Source organism: Gopherus evgoodei, chromosome 7 (genome assembly GCF_007399415.2).
Source record: "Gopherus evgoodei ecotype Sinaloan lineage chromosome 7, rGopEvg1_v1.p, whole genome shotgun sequence".
NCBI classification, from domain to species: Eukaryota; Metazoa; Chordata; order Testudines; family Testudinidae; genus Gopherus; species Gopherus evgoodei.
In genome coordinates this window covers 32,283,349-32,297,296 of record NC_044328.1, presented here as the reverse complement: position 1 = coordinate 32,297,296, position 13,948 = coordinate 32,283,349, and the positions used below count along the sequence as shown (strand labels likewise).

Here is a 13,948-nt window from a genome sequence, read left to right as displayed (position 1 = left end):
TTCCATTTCTGTCCCTGCTGTTTCTTGCAATTTTGACTTAATCAGGCGTGACCTATCTAACAAGGACAGTCTCTAAGAGGAACTATGTGAACGTGGAAGGCATTTTGTCCATAATGACCTACTTTCTTATACTGAACTATTATCAAGTTACAGAAGGTAATGCCTCACTTTTGGAGGAGCTAGAGTTACTTCCTTTGAGCTTTCAGAAAAAGCTGGATAATGCAGTTGTTCTGAAGCTGTTAACCATGCAGCAGGTAACTAACAGCACTTTGTCTCTACAAGCACCTCACTCTGCTTATTCGCAGCCAAATCTTCTAAACTCTACAAATTACTAAATGAGAAGGCAAAACAATGGACCAGTGGCTAATTGCTCCAGAAATTTGCCTCTCTCAACTGAGGGCATCGCTAATCTCTAGGTTCCTCAAATGGAGAGAGAGGAGGAATTTTCTCAGTTTTCATCTGATGCTGTCTACCTATCAGATAATATTGTCAAATACTTTATTTACTGTATTTCTAAGCTTTCACAACTGCACAGGCCCCCTCATAGGTACCCAGAATCTGTTCAGTTTTTTTACACCTGGTATCCATATATCTCAGTGTGATTTCCCAGGACTTTAGCTTGATCTCTGCCAGATCTATTTAGCTATTATTGACTGTAATGTACCAGCTGTTCTCTCAAAAAGATTCTAGTTTGTTTGTGTCTCTCTGTCACCTCTCCCACCCACCAGTGTGATAGATGAGTGTATCTCTACTAGTTCTCTGGGGCATTTAGTCTCTAAGGTGGGGGAGGTGAAATATGGACCTATGCACCGCTGTAGTTCTGAAGAAATCCAACACCTTGGTTTTGTTGCTCAGCTAGTAGAGTCCATGGAATTTTATCTAGTTTATAACAATTATTTTATGAAGTAATATTTAGGTTCAGTAGGATGCTTTAAAAGGGGAAAAAAAAGGTCATTAAAAAGAAGTCTGAGAAGCACATCAAATTCTGAAAGACCTTTTTTTAATTTTTCATAGTCTCTTAGCAACTTCATTTCTAAACAACAGAGCTTCTTCACCAGCTGTCCAAGTCAGATTGTAAAATGTAATTGAATTATATAGCTGTGGCACATTTCTGTATAATCAGTAATATCTCTAGCAGGTTTTATCGTGGTAAGTGGGTAAGTATCTGCTGTGTTGTGAGGACAAATACTTCTCTAATGATGAAAGGCTTTCCTCTCTGCTACTTATTGCTTTTTAACATTCCTCCTTTTAATTTATATATTATATTAAAAGATAAAAATACACACTAAATATATATGAGGGCATGAGTCAGTTTTGTATATGATTGGAATAAAAATGTTTATAAGACCATTGCATTTGCTATGGCAAATCAGATCAGTATTCTGTCTCTGATAATTGTCTCAAGCTACTATTTCTGAATAACCTTTTTTTTTTTTTTTTTTTTTAAAATGCCAGTTGACCAATGGTTTTTGAGGTGGGAAGTAAAAATTAGCTTCCTGACCCCTGCAGTAATTATTTGTATCCCTGAAGCATGAGATTTGATCATCCCTCCTTAGCATGCCTGACTAGAAATATTGGTTTCAAAATTATCTAGCCTACTGTACAAATCCTGCTTCAGTATTTGAACTTCTGGTGATATTCTGTGGTAGTGACTCTAGATGTTGCGGGTAGGGGAGTATTTCCTTTAAAAATAAAATAAAATAAAATAAAATAAAAGCCTATCATTTACTACATCAGGTGACACCCTCACCCCCTGATGTGCCTTTGTTAGAAGGCACAAACTAATTTCACAAGCATTTCTGAATTTTTACTTCTAGAATGAATGAAACATTGTATTTGAAGTTATGTATAATATATTCCAAATTTCCCCTCCATGCCCCACTAAAAATGTGGTCACATAATCCATTAGTTAGTAGAATAGTTAGATGTAAATCAGTGCACATTAAGAACACTAACATTCCATACATTGAAACTTTTCTACTGCATTTTATAAAATAAATTCTTCACAAGAAACATAGTCATTATTATTTATTTGATACTGGTAAAGGTCCACATCCCTCCTATGGGATCAGTACCCAGTTGTGTGGTACAATCACATAGGAGACTGTCCCTAGCTTGAAGAGCTCATCGTAGTTTAATAGAATATACACAGCACATGTGTCTTAGTGTGTGTTTTAACCATCTGCACAAAGTTTGACATTTTGTTAATTATTTTGCTATTAAACATCTCTATGAAATGTTGAATTTATGAAGAAGATAATGAAGATATGACCTTTCTGGATATGCAATAACTGTTTCAGAATTCTCATAAATTTTATGTTCCTTTTAATCTAATTTTTAATTCCTGTTGAGCTTCTTTGTTGAATATACTATTTTGCAGTAAAAACTGTTATAGAATTCAAGGTTTTATTTTCTTGGCACTTAGTGTGAACACTTTTGAAAACTTCTTGGTTTGTAATTAGTTACTTGTACTGTTTCTCCTCTTTTATTCTAGATTTCCTCCTCTTGGCCATGTCTTTTGTAGGTTTCTGATTGACAATGTGTATTGATTTAGAAAGTGTAAAATAAACTGCTACCACAGTGAAGAAGTCCATTGCTAACCAATAAACAGCAATTTATGTGTAACTCTGCATACAGGGTTCGGCATGCAGGATTAGGACCTAAATCTGTGTGGTTATAAACTAGGTCATGCATAAAATGTGTATATTGAAAATCCTATCTTTGTACATTTACTACTTTAATAATTTGGTCTCTGATGTAGGTGTTGAGAAAAATGCAGTAGTCATATTACAGATTTTGTATAGGATATCTTAGGATCATTGTTTTGAAACTGCTCAATGCAAATCATAAAACAAAGATGGAGAATTAAGAGATCAGAAATTGCATGCAAGTTTGCACACAATCCTGACCTCTAGAGCTTCATTTGCTCTCAACCGTAAAATTATTGTGGCTGAACAAGTACAAATTGAAAGTTTATGATTAAGGGCTTATGATTGTGTGTTAAATTTGGGTACATGCATACTGTTGGCCTAAGTATTCCTGCGGTTTCATTTGGAGATGGTGTTCAGTTGCAGGCAGTATGCGTCTTGAACAGCTTCTAAGTTCCATGCTGGAGATGACTGCATTTCAGTTGTGAGTGAAATGATCTCTCACACTACTTTGTATATTTGTTGGTAAAGTATTTTGGTACCTAAGTGTTTTTGATTTTTGTCTGTTTGTTTTTAGGGTTGCAATAGTTTCTAAATCTTTTGAAGGAAAAACTGATCGAACGGAAGAGTGGTATGGAACACAGTATAAGCAAGAAGCAATTTCTGATGAAGTCATCCAGGCATGTTAAAATAATTACTGAATTTCCATTTCTGAAATAAAATTTTTGCATCTAGATTTAATTTTCCTATTAATGGAAAGGAGAATTTGCACTTACAACTGCCATTAGCAATGATATTTCAGTCTATTCAGCAGCAATGGAGATTAGACCCTCATTTAAAAGTGTTTCAAGACTTTTCATTGCATGCTACAAAATAGTACATTGAGGTACGTTGTTATGGTAGCTATAAATCAAATCCATTGAAATCAATGGGTCTTTGCACATTTTCTTTGTAACGCCTCGATAATATGCAATACATACTTTAAGTTACGAAAAACTTGTGGCTTATTTGTTCTGGACCTTGGAGTTAATGGTAAAACTCCTACTGACTTCTGATTGGCCCTCTGTGTGAATTTTTGTCTGAAATCCTAGCCATATCGAAGACAATAGTAGTTGTGCAATTGACTTCAATAGGGCCTGGATTTTTCAACCCTTTTTTTTAAAAACAACGTGGGCAATTTAATTGTTTTCAGTGCTAAAAACTATTGATCAACAACATTTTGTTTGTAAAGATAGTTTTATTTAGAAGACAAGGATTTCTGACTTGACTATAAACTAATTTTCTTTTTTCTGTAAAAACAGATCCAACATAAAATAAAAATTTTTGTTTTGCTACAAAGAAGTGAATTTTAAAAATTATATAATTACACTTACGCTAAAGTATCTTTTATGAACTATAATTGTCCTGAAAAAGGAATTTATAATGGAAATATCATGACATTTAACTGTGGTTCTGAGGCTGATTCAAAATGTATGTATGTTTTTTCTCAAGTTTATAGAATGAATATATTGTGCAAAATTTAGTGGACTTCTGTAAACGAAAACCTTAGAAAAAAGAGGGAAGGGTGAAACAACCCTCATCAGATAAAATTATCTATCCACTTTAAAATGAGTTGGCCTTCTAGTATGCCCGAAAGAAATACTAAGGCTCTGTCAGGCCACACATCCTAATCTGCTTAGAACAGAAATAGTCGAGAAATTCCTCACAATATTCAGCATATTTAATTGAACAAGTAGAACCAAAGCTGGAAGAATTTCTATGTATACATTTTATGTGGTGCTTTTATTGAGCCAAACACAAGAGGATGCACAGAGCTGAAATTGGGAATGGAGAAAGATTCCCTGCCCCTATATACCTTTTCTAATGATCTTTTACTTTCCCATTTCCCTCGTTCAGAGAACTCTCTCCTATTGACTGGCCTTCTCCCACCTCCTTCCCCAGTTCAGACATTTTTCTGCTGGTTTTCAGTTTTCTGTTACAGAGCTACAGGATTTAAGTATATATCCATCTGCTAGTCAGAAATTTACTAATAACCATACTGTTCTTTATCCAGAAATGGCAAAATGCTGACCTAAATGGGAAATTCAAGCTTCCAATGAAGAATGAGTTTATTCCGACTAACTTTGAAATTTTGCCACTAGAAAAGGATGCACCACAGTACCCTGCTCTTATCAAGGTAAGGATATGTATTACTTACATCAAATGGAAGTTATGTCAGCCAGCTAGCTTGTTGGAAGGTTAACTATTATTCCCTGATAAAAGCTTTAAAATTATCTAGATTAACCTGTCATATATAGCTTATTCATACAGATTTTTTTTTTGAGCATTTGTTAGTAAGTCAGAAAGTAGAAAAGGTCATTCCATTGAAGCTGTGCATGAAGAGAGCTTGCAATTGCAAGCAAAGACACCTGTCTGCTCCCTACCTTTCTGGTAGCAGCAAGCAAGGTCCCCCCTCACACTTTCAGCAAAGTTCAACATTTCTGAGTACCAGAAAATAATTTCTCATCTATTTAGAGTCAAGAAATAGTTTCTCTTTCAAGAGTGATGAGCTTTGCTGAGTTGGATGTAGGATGAACCATCTGCAACTCCGTCCTGTTGCTGCTGGATCACGTAATGAACATAGCTTATCTAGCACACCTGGGAGTTCTCTATGACAGTGGTTCTCAACCAGGGATACATGTACCTCTGGGGGTACATAGAGGTCTTCCAGGGTTTACATCAACTCATCTAAATATTTGCCTAGTTTTACAACAGGCCACATAAAAAGTGCTAGTGAAGTCAGTACAGATCAAATTTCATACAGACAATGACTTATTTATATTGCTGTTGTACTATATACTGAAATGTAAGTATAAGATTTATATTCCAATCATTTTATAATTAAAAGATGAAAATGAGCAATTTTTCAGTAATGGTGTGCTGTGAGACTTTTTGGGGTTTTTTGTCTGATTTTGTAAGCAAGTAGTTTTTAAGTGAACTGTAACTTGGGGGTACACAAGACATATCAGACTCCTGAAAGGGCTACAGTAGTCTGTAAAGGTTGAGAGCTGCTGCTCTATGGTTTTCTCACTGTTGCTTTTCCAGAGATATTGAAAGCATGTATGCTGGCAGGACACCAAATCTAATAGATCTCTTCAGTCTCTAATTTCTGTGACATGAAACCACAGTAGATAATTCAGGAGATGAATATTTGTGCATCAGTGAGTAGCAGTAAAATATTGTAATCTACATTGATGTCTTTTGAATTTGAAGTGAACATAGACTTCCAATCAGGAAAGTATATCTATTCAGAGCAGCACTTAAAATGTGCTTAAGTTCCAGCTCGTTGGGATGTAAGCATATGCGTACATGCTGTCATGAACAGGGATGACTTAAGTCTGAGCGTAAGTGCTTTCCTGAATTAGAGTCATAGAGTTGAATTGGGATGGACATCAGGTTCAGTAAACAAGACTATATTCTGCTTTCAGAAAGCTATCTTCACAAGAACAAAGGCTAGACACTTTTTTTAAATTAAAGCTTAAATTCTACAAAAACTTGAGAAGCTAGCAGCATGCCAAAAGAAACCATTTGATATGAACCGGGTTAGTTCATCACAGCTTTTGAAACTTGATTTGCTTTTTAACTCTTTTTGCTTAAAAAAAAAAATTTTTTTTTCAAAGCTTCTTGAACTGCCACAATGGACACAGTAACTGCCATTTTACTATTCTGTTCCTACCAGCAGAGAATTTATTGTGAATTTTGTATAGTAGCAGTAATATTACTAGAATGAGAATTTCTGTTATGTGGAAAATTCAGTATTGCATTGTAAATGAGGGGTTGTGTATGAGGAGATGGGCAGTGAGGGAGAATGCTTAGTTTTTATATGTAAAAAGCATGTGAAAAGTAAATATATTTGTGTTAAATTTTATACGCTATAGCATTTGTGGTAGTGGTAAAGGTGATTGTCTATGTTATAAATTAAAAAGCCATGCAATAACATGTATTTATTGCGTATCTTTGATGGTCCCACTTTCACTCTGCTCACTAGTCCATCTCCTTCTTGGACTTACTGGCATTCCAAACCTATGAGCAGCGACAAACAGATGTTTAAAGAATGCCCCATCCCTACAAAATCAGCCTGCCATAACAATGTTACCTCTTTCACCGTATATGGAAATTAAAATATATAAAGAGGGCGGGAGAGAAATGATAGCTAGGGTTAAAATATGAAGATTGTCTGTTTTGCATGAGTTTGTTTGCAGTTCTTTTGAATTTTTTCCTCCACTGAGAATTTTAAAATAAAACTTTAGAGGACTGTCTTTTTTTAATCACTATATTTTCCTGTTTATAAATGGATGGATGGATATTTTTGTTTTCAGTCTTGTTATAAGAGTGTAATGTGTGTTGATAAATTTTATTAAGAGACTGGTGATTAAGAAATAATATACTTAGCCTGAAGTATTGGGGGTCTGCGGGCCCAGTGCTAAGGGTGGAGGGAATGGGACAGCTATGGTGACTTTAAGCCATCTTTGTGTCCTCCTTCTCCTCAGCTGCTCTCTGGAGTGAGTTACAGCAGGCTCTCTACTCTGACCTATTAGCCACACATTACCCATAATATCCACAGTTCTGTATGATTCAGCCCTGTCCTGGCACATCCCTGCACTAGAGCTTGTAAAGTTTCTCAATGGCAGCTTTTTGGCTTTCTTCCACAGTTCCTCTCCCAGCTAGACATGGAGTTTTTAGGGCTCCTTTATATCAGGCGTAAAGGAGCCCAATGAGATGAGAATCTCACTCCAAGGCCGGATGGTTGTGTTCACCAGTTATGTATACATGTATTTAAGGAATAAATGTGAACTGAGAGTAGACGTGATAAAATGCAGTTTGTAAAACAGCATAATATAAAGTCTTAGGTTAAAAAAATTTAAACGTTTTTTTTCTTGACACAGGACACCGCTATGAGCAAACTATGGTTCAAGCAAGATGACAAATTCTTCTTGCCAAAAGCTTGTCTCAACTTTGAGTTTTTCAGGTATGCAGTATATTAAGTATGTCACACTAATTGAACTCCCAAAAATTTCTTATTCTTTACAGGAAATCTTCATTTAAGTTGCAGAAACTTTCATGCATGCATTAACTCTTCAAAATGATCTAGAGTACTGGTTTATTCTGGTTTGGTAATATTAGACAATACAACACATCAGGAAACCTCATATATTATGCAATAGTTGAAGAAAGAAGCAGTTGGGGGTGTTCAGATAAATATTTATGAGAAGCTGGTAATAACATTAAATACTTAATCCAGTCTCAAAACAATATATATTAATCCTTTATTTGCTATACCTGAAACACATCTGACAACAGCTACTACTTATTATTCGCTTTGCTGTTTCAAAGATGTTCTATTTTAAATTATGAATAAATTACAAGTTCAGTATTTGATGGTAGAACTTTCCATATTAAATATTATGCTGATGTGGTTTTATATACTTTTTATATAATCACAAATCAGAGTAGGTTTTGTTTAGCTTCTATAATGCATACATAGATAAGATTTAAACATTATTCAAAGTTTTTATTTTTATGACTGTTATCAAGTCACTTTTAGATTTTGGGGGACACATCTTTGATAGCAACAGATATGGGGATCCCAAATGAAGATACATAACATCACATTGGCAGCATATACAGTAAAGTTAAATCAGGTCTTGTATTATTTTCTTCATGGGGAGTTGTACCATTTGAAAAAGTTGATAAAGGCAAGAAAGGCCAAGGCAAGAGATTTACTTCCAGTTGGAATTCTCTGAAAATAGTTCTGGGAATGTGGAAACCTGTCAATCTTTCGAGTGCTGTGGATCTTTGTTTTGGAGCAGTCATTTTCAGCTCTTGGTTTTGAAGCAGCATTGACTGTTGAATGTCGTTTGACAATGATTCCCATGCTGGGCCAGAGAGCGTCTAAATTATTTCAGAACCTCTCCTTGTTTTTCCTGATGGATCAGAGTGATGGTTTTTAAAAGATTAGAGTATGAGATGTTATAGTATCAGAGGGGTAGCCGTGTTAGTCTGGATCTGTAAAAGCAGCAAAGAATCCTGTGGCACCTTATAGACTAACAGACATGTTATAGTCATTCATGGGTTGAATGTTTGTCTTGAATCGCCATTAGGAGTGTGGTGTAGGTGCTATTGGCAGACCTTTAGGAGTTTCTTCAGTATCCTAACAAACATCCAGCATAAAAAAATTGCCATCCATATAATATAATCAAAATTAATAGATCATCATATAGAGCCATTCTAAGAAAATCTGTTGCATACACAACAGTGAAAAACAGCAACAGTGATCATGCTCCCTTCATTAGAAAATAGCAAATAATATGTGTAGAGGGCCTTGTGGTAGTTACCTTCCAAGTTCAGGCATATTGTATGAGGGCATGGGAGTGAAGACTGAAAAAACTGTAGTACTTGCCTGTAATGCTTACCTTCTGAAGATACTTTGAATATAAACAGTTATCAACGCACCCAGTCTGAGGAAACTTATTTCCTTTTCTAAATATTTAGGTGCAATAAATTACCAGTCTGTATCATACTTGGCTGTCTGACAAGGTCAGGTTTCACTTACTACAAAGTTCCAAGTCATTAGAATGTTTGCTAATATGGGGGCCACTAGCCTGGCCAGACACTGCCTTTCTTTCTACCTCGCTTTTCAAGCTACAGGACAACCACTGAAAGTACAAAACAGAGCAAACTAATTACTATTTTATCCTCCTACCATTTTCTTAGACATAGATATTAATCTGTTGGGCTTGCCTATCTTATAAAAACAAGAATTAAAGGTAAGTAACTTTCCTTCTCCTCTTTCTCCATTTCTACCTGCTGCAACAGATTCCCGCTGCAATATGTGCGTCCAAAACTGGGCACTTTGGAATGCACAGAGACAGGTTTTATCTTCTACAGGTTTATGAAAGGCTGTGAAATAGCTTCCTAATGAACTGGGAGGGGCGCCATTTGCAACCCAGTGTGTAACAAATGAAAAAAGTAATAAAAGTATTCTAATGTTGAACAAGTGAAGAGATTTGCTTGGACATATTCACAACAAACTGCGAACCTTTTGCCAGTTAAATTCATAGACTCTCCTGGTATGTTCTTTCTGAACAGCTAGAAGGACTTGAAATACCCTATTTAAAATGCCAGAATGATCCACCTTCCTCCTCTGAGGAGCAATGATCAGAGGTGAGGAGCCAGAGATGGGATCAAGAAGGTGTCCTGATTTTATGTGGTCAATTCTGAGGAGATATGTGGCTTGGTGAGATTAACCACCATCATCTCCAACAGAAGTGGAAACCAGATTTGTCTGTGTTAATATTTGACAATGAGGTTACATTGAACATTTGTCTCTCTTGAGCTTGGCCAGGACTGCTGTCACAAGAAGTAATGTGGGACATCAATCTTTCTCCATGGGAAGATGAAAGCATCCAAGGGTTTTCCGGTCTTTGTTCTTTCTCTTGAGCAGAATACTGACATTTTTGTGATCAGAGGTATAGTGAAGAGGCTTACTTCAGAGGTCTGCCTTCCTTGCAAAAGATTTGAGCCACCATAACCTGTTCCCGAATGAGTTTACTTTGAATCAGTGGAGTTCAGTGGAAACTATTGAAAAATAGTCTTCCTCATTACATCAGACCCCACTATACCCCCAAAAAGTCGTCTGGAATATAGCCTTTGATCCTTTAGGAAGATTTCTACTGCCTGCAGCTCTGAGCAGCCAGGATCCCTGGAGCACTTTTTGGCTGAATGATGCTAACAGCACCTGTTGTGTTGATGAAATTAAAACTAAGAAAATGAGGATAGTCAATCATTCCCTCTCATCTCAAAAATTTTCAGCATGGACCAAGGATATGGAACTCTGTGAAGCTTCGATGGGTTGAAGACTCTGGAAACCCTGGGATGCAGGCATCATGTGAAACTTGTATTAAAGGCCTCTGGCCGCAGGCCTTGTCAGACACTCCATAGGGTGTTAAATATACCTTGGGTGTTGTCTAGAAAATGATTTAGAAATGTTGACAATCAGTCATTTTTAAAAAGAGAAGTAAAATAATGGTTTAATAAGGAAGTTTTCCAACCTTTTGTTTAACGTGGCTGTAGAGTCATTCACACTAGCAGGGAAACCAGGAGGCCTACATTTTAGATTTCCCAGGGTTTAGGCAGACGGCTATTAAAATTTGGTGCTGTTGTTTGTTTGTTTTTTCAATGGGCATAGTCTATTTTGGAATTTTGTTTATTTGGAAACTTATATTGGCACGCATCATTGATCAACAGAGTGCTTTACATTTATAAAAATAATAAATTGTAAAATAGCCAAATGCTAGCATTTTAGCTTCAAGGCCAGTGATGCAACTGTCTGCTCCATTTGACCAGAGGGAGGGGTTTGAGGAGGAAACTAAGCTGGGACTTTCAAAGAAGCTTAAGAGAGTTAGGTGACTAGTTCCTGTTGACTTTCAGCAGAAGTTGAGTGTCTGACTCACTTAGGCTTCTTTGAAAATCCCAGTGCTGATCCCCAGTCCTCTTATTAAACTCAGCCAGAAAGCTTTCAAAGGTCTGAACAGATAAGTCTTATACTGGTGACCTAAAGTGTGGTAAAGTTTAGCACTGGTAGAGCACTGGAGAGAGCAGGTTGAAAAGGCCTGGGTCCTTCACTGAGAATTCCCTGCCATCAATGGAAAGACAGACATAGGAAGGGGAGTTTTCTTTGATCTCACAGCATTTACATTTTTAAATCATTGCTTGCACCTTGAATTTCATGTAGAGAGTACTGTTCGTGTTTAGAGGGCCTTGCCTCACTCTGTTGTGCATTAGCTGAAATTTCTGGGTATTTTGTAAATATAGCCTTAATAATGTGTTTTTAAAATAATCCAGTCTGCAGGTTATAAAAATGTGAATCACTGTGGCTAGGTCAGCATCACAAAGGAACTGTCAGTTTTCCAGGCTAAGCATCCTGGAAATAAGGCACTGTTTGCAAAAGTTATGACTTGAGGAGCAGTAGTGGCTTCAGTTGGAACTCCTAGATCAGGGGTAGGGAACCTATGGCATGTGTGCCAAAGGCGGCACGCGAGCTAATTTTCAATGGCACTCACACTGCCCGGGTCCTGGCCACCAGTCTGGGGGGCTCTGCATTTTAATTTAAGTTTAAATTAAGCTTCTTAAACATTTTAAAAACCTTATTTACTTTACATACAACAATAGTTTAGTTATATAATATAGACTTATAGAAAGAGACCTAAAAACGTTAAAATGTATTACTGGCAGGTGAAACCTTAAATCAGAGTGAATAAATGACGACTCGGCACACCACTTCTGAAAGGTCGACCCCTGTCCTAGATTGTGAAATGTACTGGCAAAGATTGTACATACACCTCCAAAAGAAGGTGTGTACCCCATTTTTTGCCATTTCTCAAAGCCACTTCTTCCTATCTATCAGCATCCTTTCTAATTTATCTGGATTAAGCATAAACCACTTTTCTCCTATCTACTTCCCTGTCTATCAGGTACTAGAAAAGAAACAGTTATACCTTGGTTTGACCCCCCCAAAAATGTTGATCTCTGTGGCATAACGTATCTATGGAAGTACAGGCCAGAATGTCTCACTGCTGCCCCTAGCAGTTATACATACATATTGGAGTCCTGCTTAATGCACAAGAAAAGAATAATAAATATTCATTGCCACATTTTGGGATCTAAGAGGAGAGACAAACCTTATAAGAAGAGCCTTTCCATCTCTGCCAATAAGACTCCATAGGCAAGTCAGAAGCCTTGTGGTTAATGCTATTGAATGACTGCTGGTAGAGCTTAAAAATCAGCAAGGACACTATCCGTATCGTTGCTAGAAGGAAGTCAACAACCATGCACAAAAATATTGGACTTGTACTAAACTCATGTCTGAAAGCTGGCTGGTAAGAGCAGGATATCATCCGTGAGATCAACATGTGACTGAGTTGCTACAACAACACTTTTTCAACAATCATTTGTTTAAAAATGATAGATTAGAAATTAGCACTAGCTGGTGAGGTTGGTAGCCTCTTAAAAAAAGCTTCTTAAGCAATGCCCTTACTATCACCATTTTAAGGATGGCTTACATTCTGTTTTCACAAAGTGAATTAACAGTCCTAGTCCCAAATGCCCCTATTGGTCTTCACCAGCTAAATGAATTGCAAGAGTTCTAGTTACTCTAGATACTGAAAATAGCCCAGAATAACAAGTCTTGGTTCTGGTATTACTCTTGAGAAGAATTCAGTCCATTTGGGGGGGCGTAATCTAGGAGTCTAAATGGTTGGCTGGTTTATTACCTTGACTTCAGAATTTTATCCTGGGAGATGCATAAGTGGACATTATTCAAATTAATCAGTTGTTGGGATGTTCCTTAGATAGATAGAGGGAAATGCAAATAACAGCCCTATCCTACCTCGACTCATTTTAGCCTCATGCTAAGTATTCAGGAAAGGGCCAGTCAAAACAGAGCCTGTAGCATTGTAGTGGGTTGGCAACTTTCATTGATTTCGAAATCTGACTCTGAAGGGCCACTCGATTTCTGTAACAGGAAACATATACTTTTAGTTCCTCTTGTCATCCCATTCCCTATCTTTAGGGGGTTGGAGGAGAGAGAGAGATCCAGGTTTTGTCAAAAAAAAAATTAGGAACTTTAATGTATAAAAAGCATTTGCAGTTCATCTTTAAGTGTTGCCACAAATGTGTGTTGGAACTGGGACTTGTCTTCATGTATATGGTGAACACTAACATGTATTTGGTAATCAGTACTTCAACAAGGAATGATTTCCTGTACTACTTATTATGTCTGTGACATTCTATTATAAATGTATGTACATGCATATAATGCTATTAAAATAAATATCTGACCAAAATAGGAATGACTTATTCAGAGTATTGACTTAGCTTGTGGTGCTCTAATAAAAATACCAATATTTAACAGATATCAATATTGTGGAAACATGGCTTGAGTCTTTGAGTTGCCTTTCTCTTTTAAGAGATGTGTGTAGCTACTGTATGAGATTAGATAATACTAAGAAAACATTGGAACTTGTACAGTTGGTTTTCATTAAAAAGACACCATTTATCTCCTACAGTTACTATACCATGGAATGGGAGATGCTGCAGTTATTTCCTGCTCTGAGTATAGGAAATCCTGCGGTGCCTTTCATACAATGGTTTTGGTAACTGTTCATCTTTATACATAACAACTATTGTATTTTCTGATCGCATGAAAGAATTAATTTGCTTGATGTTTAGTAATTGGATTAATCTAAGTTATTTATGTTTAA

General features: G+C 36.5%; 2 protein-coding genes across 4 annotated transcripts in view; both read left to right on the top strand.

The window, feature by feature from the left end:
* LOC115654547 (insulin-degrading enzyme-like) overlaps positions 1-13,948 on the top strand; it is a 220,590-nt gene that overhangs the window by 53,188 nt on the left and 153,454 nt on the right.
* The window catches only part of LOC115654546 (insulin-degrading enzyme), a 109,439-nt gene that overhangs the window by 51,508 nt on the left and 43,983 nt on the right, over positions 1-13,948 (top strand). For all 3 annotated transcript variants that reach the window (XM_030568929.1, XM_030568930.1, XM_030568928.1), the window contains exons 12-14: positions 3,226-3,328; positions 4,702-4,824; positions 7,574-7,656. In XM_030568929.1, coding sequence (XP_030424789.1) covers positions 3,226-3,328; positions 4,702-4,824; positions 7,574-7,656 — 309 coding nt within the window. The remainder of the gene's footprint in view (positions 1-3,225; positions 3,329-4,701; positions 4,825-7,573; positions 7,657-13,948) is intronic.